The sequence below is a fragment of the Culex pipiens genome, chromosome 3 (assembly GCF_016801865.2).
Source record: "Culex pipiens pallens isolate TS chromosome 3, TS_CPP_V2, whole genome shotgun sequence".
NCBI lineage: Eukaryota > Metazoa > Arthropoda > Insecta > Diptera > Culicidae > Culex > Culex pipiens.
The window spans coordinates 152,716,253-152,735,156 of NC_068939.1; the positions used below are offsets into that span (position 1 = coordinate 152,716,253).

Genomic DNA, 18,904 nt, shown 5'->3' on the forward strand with positions numbered 1-18,904 from the left:
TAGCACTCGGCCCGCCGCACCCTCACCGATCAGCTGATCCTCATCGGAGGGGTGCTTTTGTTTTTGTTTGTGGTTTTTGGCTCGGTTGTGAACTTTCGAGCTAAGGTAACGGAGCTGTCCGATTCGTACCTGTTGAGTATTGGGCTGTTTGGAATAATTGGCGCACTGTCGGTCTCGCAACTGTTCGCTCTGCTTATGAACTACTACAATATGGAGAGGATCTTCAAGATAGCGGCCATCGTTGCGAGGGTCGATCAGCAGATTGCTACTCATTTGAGCTATAGGTGGAACTACCAGAAGGAACATCTATTTGGGGTGCTGTTCATAGCGTGGGTTTACCTACAATGGATACTGTTCACCGTAGGCTTATTGTGGAAGGTAGAACCGGCAAAAACATACGATAATGATGTTTTTACAATGGTAAAATCGATGACCTCCTTCTTGTGGACCATGTCGTCATACCAAACCAACGCGATCTTCATCATCAGCACGATGGCGATAATTTGGAGGCGCTTCGCCGTACTGAACCAGCAGATCAGCCACCTGTACCAAGTTACGATAGCCCCAGCACACCCAAATACCAACCAATCGCTCAAGCTGATCAAGCGGATCGCGATCGTGCACGACCAGCTGGGTGATGCCATGCAGCTGTTCAATGTCTGCTTCTCGACGGAAGCACTGCTAAATCTAGCACCTGGATTTGCGTTCATCATTTTCGCACTGTTTGGGCTGGTGCACTCGTACGCCGCAAGTGACGACGAGCACACGCACAGTTGGGCCGCGTCCAACGTGATCTACGCTGGGATGTACGTTGTGCAGCTGGTGCAACTGATCGTGGTGGCGAGCCTGGTGAACTGCGAGGTGAGGACATCTTTGAATATTCTTGTGATATTAAGAGTTTGAAGTCTTTACAGTGCAAGCATACAGCGATCCTCGTTCATAAGGTTGCCTGCTATGGAAGACATGATTCGGTCGTCCTCCGAGAGCTCCGCATAGTGTCCCAACAGATGTGGCACAAAGCACCTGTAATCACCTGTGGACTGTTTTATTACGATTGGGAGCTGATGTATACGGTAAGCGTTAGTTCTATCGTTTGTTCGGCTACTGACAAATTTATAAATTATGTATTCAAGATGGCTGGATCGCTTGCCTCATATCTGCTCATCTTGATTCAGTTCGATTTGGGCAACATTGACTACGCTAAGCTAAATGATTAATTGTAAATTGTAATTGGTGTAATAAACGTTGTTCTCAGTTGTTTCACTGTAGCATTCAGTTACAATGCGTTGGTTCAAGGTAAACGGTTTGCTCGACACGCTGCGTCCTGTTTACCTAGCATCCAACATTCTTCTAGTGAACTTCACCTCCTACAACTTTGCAACTCGAACCGTACATCGGACGTTGTTCGACCTGACCCGGTTCGTCTTCACCCTGCTGCTGGACGTCTTTCTGACGTGGCGTGCCATTCAAGCATGTCAAGCCTTCCTGAAGGGTACCGAGTCGATACTCATCAACGGAGGCCTGTACGGATCGATCGTGCTGAACTTCCTCCTTACCTCGTCGATTCCGCTGTGGAACAGCCTCAACGGGACGGCGATATTCGAGATGTTCCAAGGTATAGAGGCCTGCAACGACGAGCTGCAGCCGCTGGGAGTTTGGATCGATCTGCAGAAGCGTCACCTTGCGTTCACGGTGTACGCGGTGCTGTCCACGAGCAACGGGTTCTTTGTGCTGATCATAAACTGGTTCTTTCCGTCCGTGGTGGAGAAAATCACCGTCCCCGACATGTTTCCGGACGGCTGGGCTATACTTGCCTTGTCGCGAACCAATTTCATCTCCGGGATCAGCAGTTGCTACAGTACCCTTACCCTGCTGGCCATCAGGAAATACTTCAACCTTCTAAATCAGACGGTGGCGTAAGCGTCCCAAATCACAAGTCTCGAAAGATTCTCACTCAGAACCTCCTTCCAGCAACTTCTTCCCAACCAGCATTGATTCAAATCCCTCCAACTCAGAACTCAACTCCGTGCAGCTAATCCGGAAACTAGCCATCATGCACGACCGGCTCAGCCGCTCGGTAGAGCTGTTCAACCGCTGCTTCGCCTCGCAGTTGCTGTTCCTCACCTGCTCGGGGTTCGGCTTCACGCTGTTCAGCACGTTCGGTGTGATTCACTCGTTTGCGACGAACGCCCCGGAAGACGACCGTCGCATTGCCATGGTCAACATCGGGTACGACGGGTTGCTCATGATCACCATCGTGACGTTTGTGGTATTTTCGAGTTTGGTTCACGATGAGGTATGTATCTGTTTAAATTTTTGGTGTCATGCTCTTGATATCATCGTTACAGGGAAGGGCAACCGCTGTGATGATCCACAAGGCGATTGCGTACGGATCGTACGATAGACGAACCCTCCGGGAGTTGCGTGCCCTTTCGCAGCAGCTTGGGAGTCGATCAACGGTGATCTCCTGCGGTTTGATCGACTTTAACTGGGAGTTCTTCTATACGGTTTGGTTTCTGGTGTGAGTTTGGTTTCGCTTGATAAGAAAATGCTCTTTTTTCAGTTTATTGGGACTTTGACGTCATACCTCGTGATACTTCTGCAGTTTGATTTGGGAAATCTGAAATTGACTTAAATATTTTCAATCAATAAACCGAAACATGATGAAGAGTATCTCTCAGAAACTCTGAAGGAAATCATTGAATATCTCGATTTTGTATTGTTTACCAACTATAGTCGTCTTTGATCTGTGCTTGGGTCAGGGGGGCGACATCTATATCGCAGTACAGGCAGCTCAACCGCAGCCAACACAAGCTGTTAATTACGGTACTAAAACAAAGCCAGAACATAAGGGAGCTGTCACTTAAGGCACCAAAACAAAACTAGAACAAAAGAACAGCTGTTCATTATGGAACCAAAACAAAGCAACTGCGCACTGTAAAAAAGTACCAAAACTTCAGGCATAAAATGGAAAGAAACTGCTAATGTTTTTCAATGTAAAATTATACCGCTATTGACGTTGAAAACGTTAATTAAAATTACATCTGGCCGGTGACCTTATTTAGAATTGTACTTTTATCACTTGAAACGTTTAACTTAACTACTGTGTAATTTGCAGGGGGATGCTAAAGGCCGCCATCTTGGGTGATTGAGATAATAACGCACGCAAATTGCGCACGGTGAAAACAATTTTTTATCAATAATTCAATTTTTGTTATAAGAATTACTGTAGTAAAAGTCAAATTACACAGTAGTTAAGTTAAATGTTTCATGTGATAAAAGTACAACTTAAAATGAGGCCCGATGTGTGCTTAATAATCCCAACTATAGTAGTTTATTTTACAAATAAATTTATAAAAATCACCTCATAAACATACACCAACTTTTAAACTTACATTGTGGTAAAAGTATACATAAAAACAATAATTACTTCGTTTCCATTTTATACCTGCAGTTTTTCTACTTATTTTTACAGTGCGCAGTTTCTTTGTTTTGGTTCCGTAACGAACAGCTATTCTTTTGTGCTGGTGCCGAAGTTGACAGCTTGTGTTGGCTGCGGGCGAGCTGCCTGTAGTGAGATATAGATGTCGCCCCCTGGTAATTTGACATTTACCAGGGAGAAGTGAATACTCTTTGCTTTTACTACAGTAATTCAAAAATTATGTAAAAAAATAATTGAATTAAAAAAAAATTGGTTTTTACTGTGCGTTGTTTTCGCGCGATATTAATCTCAACCCCCCAAGATGGCTGCCGTTAGCATCCCCCTGGCTTGGGACAGTCGCTAATTTTCCAAAAGCAGGAGCCATTATGGTACCGCAAACAAATAAACAAACTCGCACTTTTTCGTGTTTGACGGTTTGCCAATTTCGCAAACTTTTTTGTGTCAAACTAGCAAACAAGGCAAAATGTATACAGACTGACGTTTGTACAAACAAATCCAGGCAAACAAACAAAGCAGGCAAGCTGGCAAACTGTCAAAAAGTGCGAATTTCTTTGTCGTAGTGTAATAGCTCCTTCAGATTTGTTGTCGGAGTTTGAGTCGCTAAAAGAGGTATTAGACTATGGCAAACAAAAAATGTCGCACTTTTTGACAGTTTGACAGTTTGCCAGTTTTTTTTTGCAGAAACGTTAGCTTGCATACATTTTGCATTGTTTGCGAGTTTGGCAAACTGTCAAACACGAAAAAGTGCGAGTTTGTTCGTGATAGTCTAATACCTCCTTAAAGATTAAAAATCTTAGTCTTTAATCTTCGGAAAGTCGCGCAAAAAAAACTACAAGGGCAGTGCATCTGTAAGAAATTTGAAAAAAAAAATCGAATATAATTCACCAATTTTAGTCGTCTTTGTTCTGCAGTTGGGTTAAATCAACTTTGTACGGAAGTTGTTGTCGGAGTCACTAACTCTCCAAAAGCTAGAGTCAAATTAGAAGCCAGCGTTTGAGTAACTAAAGATTCAAAGTCTAAGCCCTTAAACCCATACGATTACGGCTTAAACAACATAAATTTCCTCAAGTTCCTCCCCACTCCAGAACGCCGATTTTCAGAGGCTCGTACGTCAAACTTTCGGCACGCGTTGAGCATCATTTAACCCGTCACAATTACCTCGTTAACGGGGCCAAACTTTTTCTACACACATAGCTCTGCTCTGCTTATTACACGGTTACCCAGAAACCCGGAAGTATGAAAAATGATGTCACATTTGCCAGAGTACTTGCAATATATTTACCCTGAACGCAGGGGTCGCTAGAGAGAAAAGAAACTAAATTCAGTTGTTTCGAATGTACGCATACGATAGGGCGCACTCTTACAGTAGAACTTCGATGGTTTGACAACTTGCTTTGGAAATACCGTGGAGAATTTCCCTTGTCCCCTTAAAAAAGTGGAGCATAAACATTGGAGTTTTCAAGCAAAGCGTTAAAATGTCAAACCACCGCAGTTCTACTGTGAAACTCACTTGTAAAAATACACATGAGCGAGCACGACTCGGCGAACAAATTGCTATTCTTCGCGTTTCCGGTTCCAACCTGGAACCCGGTGGAATGAATGGCATTCTTTCAAGTGTTGTAAAAAAATGTAAGCAGGTGTGTGTGTGTCATATATAGAAGGTGACACGGAGAACAATGCCATTGCATTACATTCTTGTAGACAATATATGACACTAAAGAAGAAAAAAAAAACTGCGAAAAAAAGTTTTGCGTGCGAGTTACATGAATAAAATTACGTCAAAATGTGTTCAAGAAGTTCATTAATTTGGTGGAATACTTGTCGAGCACGAACTCGTTTGAGCGATGTAGAATGAAGGAGAATGTAACTCTTGGGTGCTGCAAATGTTCAATTATTACCAATATCAACATAGAAATAAAATGTAACCCTCAGACTTGCTGTCATCAATATCCCGCTATAATTGGACAACCACACAGTCTGCTGAAGTGGGTGTGTGCTCTGAAACCACATTATTATCGATAATTTCACCCCAAACCGCAACTCAACACTTGCGCTTCTCTGCAGAGTAGTTTTGGGGTTGACCTTTTCCACACAAGCGCACACACTCACACGAGTCCTTCAACGGGTGGTGGAGTGCAATTTTGGTCTTTTGAACTAGAAACGTAGAAAGCCTTCAAGCGAGAGGGTTGCCAAATCACCCGGAATATCATGCGGCCGGAATCACGTCCTTGTCCGGATGCAAACTCAAACTGGCGTCGTCGCCGGATCGTTGAAGGTTGGCTGTAACCCTTTCGAGCCCGAGCTACTAAAGCGTTTCGTAGTTGATGTTCTTCAAGTCAAACTGTATCAGAATGACGAGGTACGTCGTGAGCGTGCCGGCCATCTGTCAAAAAAGAGTTTGATAATTAAACAGGTCTTCAGGGGATGACAAATACCAACCCGGTAAAACAGTTCCCAGTTGAAGTCGTACAAGTGGCATGTGATCCGTGGCGAGTGATGGCTCAACTGCTGCGAGAAGGTGCGAAGTTCTTTCAAGACTCGTTTTTCGAATCTTCCGTACGCTATTACTTTGTGGATCACAACTACCGTACGTGAGCACTGAAATTAAGGATATTATTAAGTTGGAATTGGTTGTAAAATGGCAACGACAACCTCCGAGTTCACAACACTCGCCAACGCCATGAATTCCACGATGTAAAAGACAAACAAGCCATCGAGGACCATGTTGGTGCGGGAGAGCCACCGCATTTCCGCCGTCACATTGGTTGTGTACGAGTGGATCAGGAAGAACGCCGAGAATATGGTGAACGCGTAGCCAGCCCACATCAGGACCGCGTACTGCATTGAGAAGCAGTGGTTGAATAGGTGCACCGTGTTACTGAGTCGTTCGTGCAGCTTGGCCAACGTTTGGATCAAGCGCTGAGTGGATGGTACGTCTCCAACGTGTGAAGCCTGCGTTTGAACGGACGTTGGAAAGTATTTGCTGAAAAAATTTAGCCTTTTTGAAGTTCTGAACCAATAGAACTTTTGTTGTTCCTTACCAAATCGCTTCGTTGAGCAGCTTAAAGTGAGTTCTGAGCGATAGAAGCGTAAGAGAAGAGTAGCAGTTGCAAAGACACAGTATCAGCAGCATGCGAGCAAAAGCGAACGTCGACCTAAAGTCCGTGTACAACCGATCCATTCCAACCCACTTGAACAGTGACGGTGCGTAACTGTAGGTCAGCAGCACTTGGAACGGCAAGCTCACAAAGTACGTCACGTACACCGTGGCCAGTATGAACTTCCTCCGGTGATTCACAGTCAGTCCCAGCACCAGCAGCTCATCGCTACACCTGGCAATGTTGTTGTACAGCTCAAAGATGACAAAGCCGTTGTAGTTGTTCCACCAGGGCACGGTCACCGCAAAAAGGCAGCAAAGCACCGTAGCTCCGTACGTTCCCACGTTGACCAGGACGGAATCGGTCAGACTTAGGAAGGCCAGGATCGCTCGCAGTCCACAGGACGCGCTGTAAACATCGAGCAGTGCTGCCAGCACGAAGCAGACCAGATCCGTCAAAGACCGGTGCACGATCCGGGCGGAAAAGTCGATGGTGGTAAAATGGACCAGCAGAAGCCGGGACGCACGGTACACGGGTCGTATAGTGTCGAAGTAGGTGCGCGCCACGAACCAGCTCATCGCGAGTTCTCACTGGGATGTGTAGGGAATTCAGTTGGATAATCATTCGGTAAAATTAGCTCGTTTTTGATTGATTAGAAGATATTTCATGATGCATTAGTATCCATTACTCAAATTAGAATTCTTAAAATCAGTCGTTTAAGGGCTAAATATGTCATCCAAACCCTGTTTTCCAACTGTACGGTAATCAGCAAACCTATCCATAGGCGGCCCCTTGCTGGAATCGTCTCTTCCCAGTGTACGTACTCCCCACGTCATGTGAAATGTGCCATCTTGGTTTCGAAGTTGGTGGTTGCTCACTGCTGTTCACTCAGCTAGAAGTGACATAAAGCAAACCAATTTTATTGCGTTAATTTCCGGTTGCAATTCCAACTGGTACTCTGGATTCCGTAGAATCTTCCGTGCGCTTCCTTCCGAGCCTGATGAGAGCCAGATGCCCCCATCCAAAGTGAACATCGTCAGTTGAGTTCTAACTAGACAGGCTTGACTGCAGGGAATTCGTCTTCAATGAAGGCATTAGCCGTGGCGGCGGTGGAACAGTTTATGTTCGGCAAACAACAGCGCAAACAGATGTGTTTCTTGCAAGACGACACGATATGGGAACGCAAATTAACATAATAGACGCACGCTAGCGTGTCTCCTCCCCCACGCGACTCATTGTTGGCAGAAATGTTTACCGGTTGTCAGCCTGTAGAATATGAAGGTAAGAACCTCTAAGGTAGAACGTCGATTGGTGGTCCTGGTTATTCTCAATGTTATTATTCTCACAACCATTGTGGTACCCTTAAAGTCCTGTTCGTGGATTTGCTCACTACTGCGGAAGTACTAATAATAGTTTCCGGTGAGTTGTACCAAATCGGAAGGACACGCGCAGTCTGTTGTCACTGAAACCCGCTTGATGGCCGTAGACAACACGGACCCCCCTCCGTTCAGGGACGATGCAGCGCGATTGTCAAGCAGATTAGAATTAGTGCCGTTTCCGCATCTTAACGTAATCGCTTTATGGCGTTTTGAATAGCTCAAGGAGGAGCCTTTTCCCCGCGAGAGTGCTTAAGTTGTTTCAGTTTGCTTTAGAATTTTGTCAGAAGCAGCAACAGCAACAGCAACAGCAACAGCAACAGCAACAGCAACAGCAACAGCAACAGCAACAGCAACAGCAACAGCAACAGCAACAGCAACAGCAACAGCAACAGCAACAGCAACAGCAACAGCAACAGCAACAGCAACAGCAACAGCAACAGCAACAGCAACAGCAACAGCAACAGCAACAGCAACAGCAACAGCAACAGCAACAGCAACAGCAACAGCAACAGCAACAGCAACAGCAACAGCAACAGCAACAGCAACAGCAACAGCAACAGCAACAGCAACAGCAACAGCAACAGCAACAGCAACAGCAACAGCAACAGCAACAGCAACAGCAACAGCAACAGCAACAGCAACAGCAACAGCAACAGCAACAGCAACAGCAACAGCAACAGCAACAGCAACAGCAACAGCAACAGCAACAGCAACAGCAACAGCAACAGCAAAACCAAACCATTTGACCTCATTTAAGAACAGCTTTTGTAGATGAAAAATGACAACCGGACAACTTTAAGTAAAGCAGATTGTTCTGCACGATCGCGTTTCGCCATTTACATCGCCGGGTCACGGGATTTTAATTATTAATTAACAGGATTCACGCTTCATTGGACCAGCCAATTACGGCACCACACCCATCGGATGACAGATGGTATTAATTATGGACCAAATAGCCACTGACGTGGACAGCTGGTGGATGGTGAATGGAGGTGGTGGTGGTGGCGCATTGATCAGATTTAAAACAGAAGGAAATTACAGAAGCAGCAATTATTGACACGGGGCTTACTCATTATGGTTTGGGCATTGTTATGGATTTATTCAATAAAGTTACAAGGTTTTTTTTTTGTAGAAAAAAGGATTTTGTTTTTGTTCACGACTATTTCACTTTGCATTTTTTTATGACGAGCTTGTTATAGGAAGCAATTAAGCGAGAAAGCCTTTATTTCTATTTCGATGTTATAAATTAAGTCGAATACATTTCCATCGCCAGCTGAAAGCGATCTCCTTTTATAACAATGGATGAAGTAAGACAGCGAGCAAGTTGCTAACTCTCGTTTTTCTTTACTTAAAAAAAACTAGTTAGATGCCATGTTTTCAAATTGTAACAAAATAATCAAATAGGTAACAATCGTCCCGAAAGCCTACAAATAAAAACAACACTAGTTGAAGATTGAACTAGATTCAGTAACTTCAAATGTCTTACCGAAAATAACGTCCCAAAATCAGCATCATAGAAGTAAAGCTTCACGCAAACTGGCACCCCATAAAGCTGTCTGGCGAAACTCCTCAAACTGGCAACCGTTCGATGATCCTTCGAGTTATTCAACGCCTTGTAGATCAACTTGCTCGTTTTGCTGCCCTCCCATCCAACCAGACTACACCGAACGAGCAGCGCAACCAGAAGACCTATGTAGTACACATTCCACAGACATCCCTGCACCAACACTCCGAACTGACTTGAGTTCCCTGTCCACAGCATCCGGTACACGGAGAAGATGTTGAAGGTTGTAAAACCGATCACGACCGCCGAGATCAGGATGATCTGGATCCACTGGTATTCGCTGAGGAGATCGACGGTTTGGTGTAGTTCTGCGTGGATTTCGGAAAGTTCTTGGACGAAGTCAGCTTCGTTGGCATTTTTGGCGAGAAGTTCCCGTACCCAGATGAAGCTTCGTCGATTTGAGGTGTTCAATCGAGATTCAAGGAGTTGGTTGACCTGCTGGAACCGTTTCGTCACGAGGTAACTCTTGATCATGTAGTTTCCGTAGACAATTGCGTACGCAGTGTTAAACAGCAGTGTTAATACTGCATTAAGTAATGCATTTGTTACGCTGCCAACCTCTGAAACGAGAATAATTGGTGTAACGATGAGTAGCAAGAGTAAACAGGCGGTTGCAACGGCTGAAGCTATCCAGATATCCCTCCGCTGGGCATCATGATCCGGTTGACTCTTGAGCAGAACCTTTAACTTTTCATCAACGCGATGAAGTTTTCCAAATATTTCAGCATTCTCCAGATACTTCGCCGCATCCAAAATGGTCACCACAATCAAACTAAAAGCGGTCAATGCCAAACATATCCGCGGTCCATAATCCAAAATGAAGGACCCACGCGGTTGCGCCCACTGTGGCAAGCTGCTGTACACCACCAACGCAACCAACTCCGTCAGCAGCAGTCGTGCAAAGTTCAAAACTCGCACTAAAGTTACACGATGCGTGACATTCCCTGCGGATCCGCTGGATTTGTGGAACGTGAGCCCGACAATGTCCGCCGCTAACTGATTAAGGCGAGTCGCGTCATAAACCGTGCCTGGTGGGATCAATCGGGAAAGTGTCTTCATTATGCCACCCTATACTAATCCAGGAATTACAACTGGAAGTGCTTCCTTTTATACACATATCAATAACGGGTGATTAATTATGCACAAGTCTACCGGGACGAACAATCGGATACGGGCAATTAGAGCGATTAGATTGATTGTGGTGGGAATCCATTTGATGGAGCAAAATGTGTGCGATGGATCGCTAGGTAAATTATGCATTCGATAAATTAATTACTCGGTATGGTTTTCACAAATTGTAATCACAATTGGAAACCATAATAATAATAATTTAATTGTGTGGTTTTATTGTTATGCTAAACACTTTCATTACCTCAATTGTTTTATTTCATCTTATTTGCAAGCACTTCCTTTAAAATTGACACAAAACACCAGGAGGCAAAAAAATCAATATGCTTCATAATTATATTTAGCAATGACAAAAATTTCTGCACAGGCTCAACACGAAGAGAAGCATGAAGTTTGGGGTCCCCAGAAACACATGCACTTTGAACTTTTCAAAAATATTTAGACATGACCGAATGATTTTTCTCCAATGTTTGTAAGGGAAATTCCCAAGTAACATTTTTAAACCAACTAGCCACCACCATGTTTTATTGAGGTTTTATTGTAGCATCTTGATTGCTTAATAGTTTTATTTGGGCATTCACAGCAACCAACAAGCAAGAGCTTATTAATAGGTTCTAACAGGGTTTTATGCCTCGGACATAAAACCGGGTGGAAATAAAAGCCGACTGGTTTTCAATAAGGTTTTATGAAAGTTTTAATAGAGGCTTGAAAACCAGATGGCAATGCCATGCCAAACGGTTTTATCGCATGCTTTGTTAAAACCTAGGGTGTTGTAGCTGTCAAGTGCCATTAGACATGTAAAAAGCTCACTTAAAACCATAAGCTCCTAAAAGAGCATTTATCGCGGCCAAATAGCAGTGCATAAATATGGCGCTAAACGCGTGCTCTGATTGAATATGATTGACCGCCATCTTGATTGAAAAAATGAAAAACTGAAAAATTTGATTTAAATTTGATGAAAACACACATTTATGCTGAATTTCTGGTATGATTAATATAGATGTTTAAAAATATTTTGAACATTTTTTCAAAGAATTGCAATAAAAAAATTTTAACATTAAACACTATGATTACAAAATATTGATTTTTGATGAAGCGAGTTGAATTTTTTGGCTCTATCTCCCCTACATTTATCAATAAAATTACAACCGCAGCTGAATTTGAGCCATAAATTGCGAGAAATAAGCTTAATATTTTGGATTATTTGGATTACCTCTAATATCTTATTTATCATCGCCATTTTTGACAACCATCTCCATAATTTCATTTGGCAAGACGAAGACTTATTTTTGCCAAAATAAAACCTATTTGGCATAAGACGTTTGAAGACGTATGAAATGTCATTTTTCCATAACTTCTGACTAGGTTTTAACAAAAGTTTTATCAAGGCTTTGAGGATGTTGATAGGATTCAGTTGTAAAGCGTTGAACTCCTATGTAGGTTTTATAAATAGGCCGTAACAACCTTTTGCGGAGGTCCATTTGGGTTTTAAGTGGGGTTTATCAAGGTTCTGGGGAGTTTGTTACGACTAAGGGGTTTTAATGTTGATTTAAGCTGATAGGTTTTATAGCGGTTGTGACAGCTTTGATAAAGTCTAAAATGTTACTTGGGCTGCGCAGTCATTTATGTCATTTTTTGTAGGTCAGTGTAATATAAGTCCAATCAACTGAAAAAAAAATTGGGAGTGTATTTTCATGCTTGAAAATCATACAAAACAGTTTTGGAATAATTTGAGAAATAATTGGAAATTTTGTGCAATTCCAATGTACTGTAACATATATTTTGAAACCTAATAAATACAAAACTGAAGTATAACGCATTTTAAAACATGTTTTTCATTCATGTGTAGGAACCATGGCTTGTTCTTTCATATTTTTTCTCTTTTTCTGCCATCCCATCGTAATTTTTCATTTCTCATTCTCAACTTATTCATAATAACAAAAATAATTGTATAAATAACAAAAATCAAGCGAAACTTTTTCAATTGGCTTGAGCAAAATCTTCAACCTTTGGAATTGTCAGGCCTGATTTGAATTTTTTGAATAGATTTTTATTTTAAAAAATTGGATAATTTCACATAGAATCAGAAAATTTTATTTTTCTCATCTTTGAATTCTTAAAATGTATTTTTATCTAAGCAAGTATTCATCCCTGCCTTGGGCAAAGTTTTAGGTTATCATTAAATAGAGGTGGGCAAAACCGCTTTTTTTAGGAGCCGCCCATTTTCGTTCGCTCATTGAAAAGAGCCGCTCTTTTGAACGGCTCTTTTTAAGAAAGGTGTGATTTTTAAGCTATTTGAATTTGGAATTATATAAATTATTCGAAAGAAATAAGCCGAAACGAGAAGATGCCCTTGAAAACTCTAGGTTTTGGCAGTCTCTATGTCAAGATTTCTACTCGAGCCTAAACTTTCGAATAATTGAAAGGCGTCCAAACATTAATCCAAGCTTTTGGGAAATATTGCTATTAATTTTAAAATTGCATTTATTTCTGCCGATATTGAACTAATGCTGATGTTTTATTTAGAGGAAATATTCTGCTAACTCTTTTCTACATTCTTATTTGATCGATAAAGTCTTTAAACGCTAAAGTTTATTCGGGCAAGAGGATTTTTATAAATATCTAAGCTATTTAATAGATTTTGGGTAATATTTTACAAGTTAAGCAAATTGAAATGTTCAAGTTTATATTCGGGTAATACTTGAATAAACGATCAGTTGTGCAATGAATAGGTTTTTTTTTTTTCATTTTGTTTAAGATATTATTACTTTTGGAATTTCAAAAAAAGTAGGAAACTGAAAATATGAGTTTGAAAACTATTGAGTGGTGTTCAAATATTGCGTTTATGCTGGCATCAATGCTATTGAGAGTCTTTAAATTTATATCAAGGGTCCTGATTGCTTCAAAAAGACTAGGTCACTCGCGAGCACAAATCTAGAGCGACGAAAAACTGCTCTGATGTATTTCTACCGTTTGTCACTTCCAAACCAATCGCTACCGAACACTCTCTCTTTGCTCTTCCTCTCATTTAAATCGGGTAGTACAGCGATGGTTTGGAGAGACCGATTTCGTTAAGACGCTCAATGCTGACTGAGAATACTTTGCGATCGGCTTAGCTTTGATCATTTAAGAAATTGCTTAAAATCAATGATATCAATAATATTTTGAAATTTGGTAGTTTACATAACATGATTTATATTGATGAGAAAGTTGCTATAGACATCCCAATGAAACATGATGATTCGGATCTGAAAATGTTGGGAAAAGTCCCTCTTTAACCGGCTGTTTTTTTTTTTATCCCGAAGCACTTGAAAAAAAAACACCAAGGGACAATGTTGTGAATAATTTTTTATAAGTATTGAAAAATGAATTTGAAATTGCATTTTCACTACTCAAAAACTAACTCAACACAACAATTTGTTGGAAATTCAAAAAAATATATTTATAACAATTTAAAAAAATCATTGCATCTTGGAACGGTTCGTTCGACCGAAGTTCAAAAAAAAAAAAACCGCGGTTCTTTTTTGTGAGCCATGGTTCATTCGCTCTTTTCAATGAACCAGCTCTTTGAGCGGCTCGCTTTTTTTTGCCCTCCTCTATCATTAATACTCAACGGAGAAAGAAAGGAACGCGTGAAAACCTTAAATCATTAGATTAATTTCCAATAGTCGTTTTTTCACTCATAGATTATTATAGATTTATTTGATAAGGCATAATTTGAACAAGAGTTTACGAAAACATTTTTTTGGGCAAAATTTCAAAATCTTATATTATTTAAAAATGTAGAATTCAATTTTTTTTCCAAAAATGTTTAAATTTTTGAAATATTAAGCTGAAAAAAAATTGAAAAGAGGAGATATTATTTTCTTGACATTGTTTTTGCTGATACACAAATTATGCAATTTTTTTTTTCTCAGTGTCAAAATTAAAAGCAACAAAAATGTTGTAGGTTATTTTTAGCCCTTTTATAAAGTTACTCTTGTATGGAGACATGTATAAATGAATCAATGATGCCTTATGCTTTTTTTTGTCATAGAGAAGCCTTCAACAATGTATAAACCAAATGAAAAGGTTTAAAACTTAATATTTAATGTAAAACAATTAAACATTTTTGACATTTTTTTTTCCGTTGAAAATTTTGTGATCAGTATTACATTTAAATATGGTTATGCCCTTTCCAAATGTGATGCTTGGACCCAAAGTTTTCAAAATAACTTTTCTCGAAAAGATCACACAATTTGTTTGATTTTTTAACATTGAAAATTGGACCATTAGAAATTAGACATTAGAAAATGGGTGACTTTTTTGGTGAGACTTTGAAAACTTCATTTTTTTCTGTTTGTTTGTCTTTTGTTCACTGTATCTCAGCAACGAGAAATCAAGTGGTTCTAAGACGAAATTAAATGAAATTTTCTGTTCTTTTTTTGGGAATGGTCATAGTAGAACAAAAAACCGAAAACTGCATTTTTTTATTTTTTTTAGAAAAATCAAACATCAGTATCATCTCGAGAAAGTGCACTTTCCCTATTTTTTGCGGTATTTCTTAAAGTTATTTGAAATCGGCAATTTTTTTCCTTGATGCTATTATTTCTGAGTAGTCCTCATCAATACCTTCAACCAGACATGCATCCGCTCCAATTCCTCTTTTAGAAGAACTTGTTTGGCATTTCGCGTAGATGATTCCCAGCATGCTGTGCCAGTGAAAAAAGAAGAGCTCTCAGTGCCGAGCCGATGCATGTCTGCGTGCAACTTTGCCTGAAACACCAAATCGATCAGAAAATTCCTACAAGGGTATTCTCTGTGAACTCACACGAAATCGGAAAAAGTTGCCCCGAACCCTCTTCGATTTGCGTGAAACTTTGTTCCAAGGGGTAATTTTTATCCCTGATCTGGAATCCGAGTTTAATTTTTCGATATCTTATGACGGTGAAACGGTGTGACCTCTTTTATTTTTGAACATTTAAAAAAGACACGTATTTCAACAATTTATAGCCTGAAATGATGATGATTTGGAAGTTTAGTGTCAAAGGGTCTTTTATATAAAATCGAAAGTACGATTGATGGCGCACAAAATCGGTCAATGTTCTAAACTCTACTACTATTAAGAACGTGGTCATTTAGTGGTGGAATGAAAATGATTATAAGAGTTTACGGGAAAATATCTGATCAAATCATACTTCATTAGTTCTGCGGTCATTTTCTGTGGTTGAACATCACAAATTACCAACCTTATCGTCGAATCCTAAACTAATCCAGAAATTTCCATATGATTACCCAGGAACAATCAAACTCACACACATACACTTACACACAAGCAGTCAAACATCGTGGTGTACACGCGTGGATGGTCAAGAATTATGAGACGCATTAATTAGGACAGTAAATTTTCCACCCCATTTTCCACCAACAGCTTGCGATGGCATTGGCAGCCAGGTCAGTTGAGTTATGCATTTCTTAGTAGCTATTGTTTCCGCAGGTCGCGAGGTCAGTCGCCGGACAACGTCGGATCATGTTGCCGAAGTTTTTCCAGCGCATTAGCCGCTGTGAGTCGGTTTACGATGTGATTTACGTGAAATATTTGCTGTACAAGTTTTTCGGTTTTACGATTTTCACCGTTGATGGACGGCCCCAGGACGGGAAGGTCAAGCTAACGGCTTGGGACGTGTTTTCGCTGGTGCGAGTGCTGGCGATGGAGGCGGTGGTGTTTTACGTGTCCTACACGACGTTGCAGTCGTGGGAGAGCACCGGATCGAGCATCCTGGACAACGGCACGCGGTACACTTTTGTGGGGGGGAGTTTGTACATTTCGCTGGTGACGCTGCTGAATTATCGCCGGTACCGGGGCGTGTGGAAGACCTTCGCCAAAATGGATCGGTTTGATGGGAGGGTTGGTTTTGGTTCTTATGAACTTCACAACAGCTTAGTACAAATTGCACAGTCAGGTTTTTTTTCTAGGCTAAACAAATCAATGCGCCCGTTGATCAAAGAACCCAGCAGATTAGAGTCCTTCAATCGATTGCCGGTCTTATAATTAGTTTTGTACTTATGACCATCTCCGGAATAGCTATGGTATTCTGGTCTGAAGAAACTTCAATCTACCGGTGGTCAATTCCTGTATCAGTTATATTTTTCAACATTCCCTTTTTACTGATGCAGCACCAAGTCCTGATAGTGACCTACCTAGTCTACTACCGCGTTCAACACCTTAACGCCACCTTCGAGGTCCACTTCATTCCCCAGAAAGAACCAACACTGGTGATCCTCGCAGAACTTCCTGCACCTCGTTCAATCCACGACAAACCCACCATCTTGCACAACCTAGTTATCCAATGGGACGAGATCCGGCGCATCGTTCAACGCATCAGCAACGAGTTCTACGCCCAGCTGATCTTCGTGGTGCTCGTGTCGATCATGATCGTGACGTTCAGCTTGTTCGCCCTGTACCGGGCGTTCCTCACCGGGGATCGCGTTCAGATGGTGCGAGCTTTGATGTACATGGAGTGTGACGTGTACTACCTGGTGATGCTGGTACTGTTCACCTGGTCGGCTGATGGGATCAAACGGGAGGCCGTGAAAACTGCCGTTTTGGCGCACAAAGCCCTCCGAGAGTTGGAAAACGAGCGCGTTCAGGACGATCTGCTGCTGTTTTCGCAAATGGTCAACCATCAGGTGCCGGTTATCGATTGTGGCGTTTTCCTGTGTGATTGGAAGCTGGTCTTATCGGTGGGTATTGAATCTGTAGCTTCCTTGTTGATCGTCAAAACTTGTATTTTTAGATATTTGGAACCGTCACATCGTACCTGGTAATTTTGATTCAGTTTGATGCATCTCTTGTTACATAATTTTTTTTTGAAGACAAATGTATGAAATAAACAAAGCATTGTTTCATGAATCAACTTTATCTGCAGGTCTAATCCTCACACAAGTAATTCCCTGATTAGCAATTAGAGCAAAACGGGCTCGTTCACAATGTGCTCAATTTGAATACTGTTGCTGCACCATTAGGGACGTTTCCCGACCCACCCCAATCATCCTCCAAGCCGGAAGCCGGAAACAAATCTTGCAAAACAACAAAACCCTTTCAGGACCCCAACAAAAGGCTGCCGGAGAGCAACGGGCTCGAGGAGGTTGAAATTAAATTTCTCAAATGCAATCATCCAATCGGAACGGAAACAAAACCCATTCATCGGACACATTCTATAAAGACTGCCAACTGGCCCACGCTATGTTGTCTTGGACCTGGTCGGTGTCTCCGGGAAAGGCTAAATCAAATAAGAACCCTCCGGAATGGACCCCCCCCCGATTCGGTTGTTGATGAAGACACATCCTTTACGAGAGAGAGAATTGCTGAGGGGTTTTCCAATCAAGCAACAAGGAAAAGTTAGACCATGGATGACGATGACGTGGAACGGCCAAAACCTATTCTTGGGGCTAATTTCTTTCGATGAGAAGTTTTTCGGAAGAAGCTTTCGTAGTTTACCGTGACTTTGGGTTAATAATTCCTTTTTTGGGAACTTGAAAAGCGTGGAACTACTACAAATCTTGATTACATTTTAAACAAAAACAAAAACAAAAACAAAAACAAAAACAAAAACAAAAACAAAAACAAAAACAAAAACAAAAACAAAAACAAAAACAAAAACAAAAACAAAAACAAAAACAAATCCCAAATCCCAAATCCCAAATCCCAAATCCCAAATCCCAAATCCCAAATCCCAAATCCCAAATCCCAAATCCCAAATCCCAAATCCCAAATCCCAAATCCCAAATCCCAAATCCCAAATCCCAAATCCCAAATCCCAAATCCCAAATCCCAAATCCCAAATCCCAAATCCCAAATCCCAAATCCCAAATCCCAAATCCCAAATCCCAAATCCCAAATCCCAAATCCCAAATCCCAAATCCCAAATCCCAAATCCCAAATCCCAAATCCCAAATCCCAAATCCCAAATCCCAAATCCCAAATCCCAAATCCCAAATCCCAAATCCCAAATCCCAAATCCCAAATCCCAAATCCCAAATCCCAAATCCCAAATCCCAAATCCCAAATCCCAAATCCCAAATCCCAAATCCCAAATCCCAAATCCCAAATCCCAAATCCCAAATCCCAAATCCCAAATCCCAAATCCCAAATCCCAAATCCCAAATCCCAAATCCCAAATCCCAAATCCCAAATCCCAAATCCCAAATCCCAAATCCCAAATCCCAAATCCCAAATCCCAAATCCCAAATCCCAAATCCCAAATCCCAAATCCCAAAACCACCCCAACACACAGTTTGCCCAAACAAACTT

General features: G+C 41.4%; 4 protein-coding genes and 1 pseudogene across 4 annotated transcripts; 3 read left to right on the top strand and 2 right to left on the bottom strand.

Moving 5' to 3' along the window:
• The first annotated feature begins 168 nt into the window (after positions 1-168).
• On the top strand, positions 169-1,268 carry LOC120421593 (uncharacterized; annotated as a pseudogene).
• Positions 1,269-1,281: 13 nt separating this feature from the next.
• On the top strand, positions 1,282-2,635 carry LOC120421595 (uncharacterized). The gene is made up of 4 exons (XM_039584821.1): positions 1,282-1,917; positions 1,949-2,296; positions 2,349-2,507; positions 2,564-2,635. Exons 1-4 carry the CDS (start codon positions 1,282-1,284, stop codon positions 2,633-2,635), a joined length of 1,215 nt encoding a protein of 404 aa, XP_039440755.1.
• A 2,998-nt stretch (positions 2,636-5,633) lies between these two features.
• Positions 5,634-7,348, bottom strand: LOC120421596 (putative gustatory receptor 22a). Its single transcript, XM_039584822.1, has 4 exons — positions 6,484-7,348; positions 6,095-6,425; positions 5,882-6,040; positions 5,634-5,825 (listed from the first exon to the last, which is right to left on the bottom strand). Exons 1-4 carry the CDS (start codon positions 7,116-7,118, stop codon positions 5,748-5,750), a joined length of 1,203 nt encoding a protein of 400 aa, XP_039440756.1. The 5' UTR covers positions 7,119-7,348; the 3' UTR covers positions 5,634-5,747.
• Positions 7,349-7,414: 66 nt separating this feature from the next.
• On the bottom strand, positions 7,415-10,542 carry LOC120421597 (uncharacterized). The gene is made up of 2 exons (XM_039584823.1): positions 9,406-10,542; positions 7,415-7,432 (listed from the first exon to the last, which is right to left on the bottom strand). The coding sequence occupies exons 1-2, from the start codon at positions 10,540-10,542 to the stop codon at positions 7,415-7,417; spliced, it is 1,155 nt and encodes a 384-aa protein (XP_039440757.1).
• A 5,578-nt stretch (positions 10,543-16,120) lies between these two features.
• LOC120421601 (uncharacterized) lies at positions 16,121-17,453 on the top strand. The gene is made up of 3 exons (XM_039584828.1): positions 16,121-16,498; positions 16,567-17,334; positions 17,388-17,453. The coding sequence occupies exons 1-3, from the start codon at positions 16,121-16,123 to the stop codon at positions 17,451-17,453; spliced, it is 1,212 nt and encodes a 403-aa protein (XP_039440762.1).
• Positions 17,454-18,904: the final 1,451 nt, after the last annotated feature.

Excerpts from the sequence above, each read along its gene's own strand:
- LOC120421601 (XM_039584828.1), top strand. The coding sequence starts at position 16,121 with ATGTTGCCGAAGTTTTTCCAGCGCATTAGCCGCTGTGAGTCGGTTTAC. Across the intron at positions 16,499-16,566 it reads TGGATCGGTTTGATGGGAGG|GCTAAACAAATCAATGCGCC; the intron begins GTTGGTTTTGGT and ends TTTTTTTTCTAG. Across the intron at positions 17,335-17,387 it reads ATTGGAAGCTGGTCTTATCG|ATATTTGGAACCGTCACATC; the intron begins GTGGGTATTGAA and ends TTGTATTTTTAG.
- LOC120421595 (XM_039584821.1), top strand. The coding sequence starts at position 1,282 with ATGCGTTGGTTCAAGGTAAACGGTTTGCTCGACACGCTGCGTCCTGTT. Across the intron at positions 2,297-2,348 it reads CGAGTTTGGTTCACGATGAG|GGAAGGGCAACCGCTGTGAT; the intron begins GTATGTATCTGT and ends TCATCGTTACAG. Across the intron at positions 2,508-2,563 it reads ACTGGGAGTTCTTCTATACG|TTTATTGGGACTTTGACGTC; the intron begins GTTTGGTTTCTG and ends CTCTTTTTTCAG.
- LOC120421596 (XM_039584822.1), bottom strand. The coding sequence starts at position 7,118 with ATGAGCTGGTTCGTGGCGCGCACCTACTTCGACACTATACGACCCGTG. Across the intron at positions 6,041-6,094 it reads CGAGTGTTGTGAACTCGGAG|TGCTCACGTACGGTAGTTGT; the intron begins GTTGTCGTTGCC and ends CCTTAATTTCAG. Across the intron at positions 5,826-5,881 it reads ACTGGGAACTGTTTTACCGG|ATGGCCGGCACGCTCACGAC; the intron begins GTTGGTATTTGT and ends CTTTTTTGACAG.
- LOC120421597 (XM_039584823.1), bottom strand. The coding sequence starts at position 10,542 with ATGAAGACACTTTCCCGATTGATCCCACCAGGCACGGTTTATGACGCG.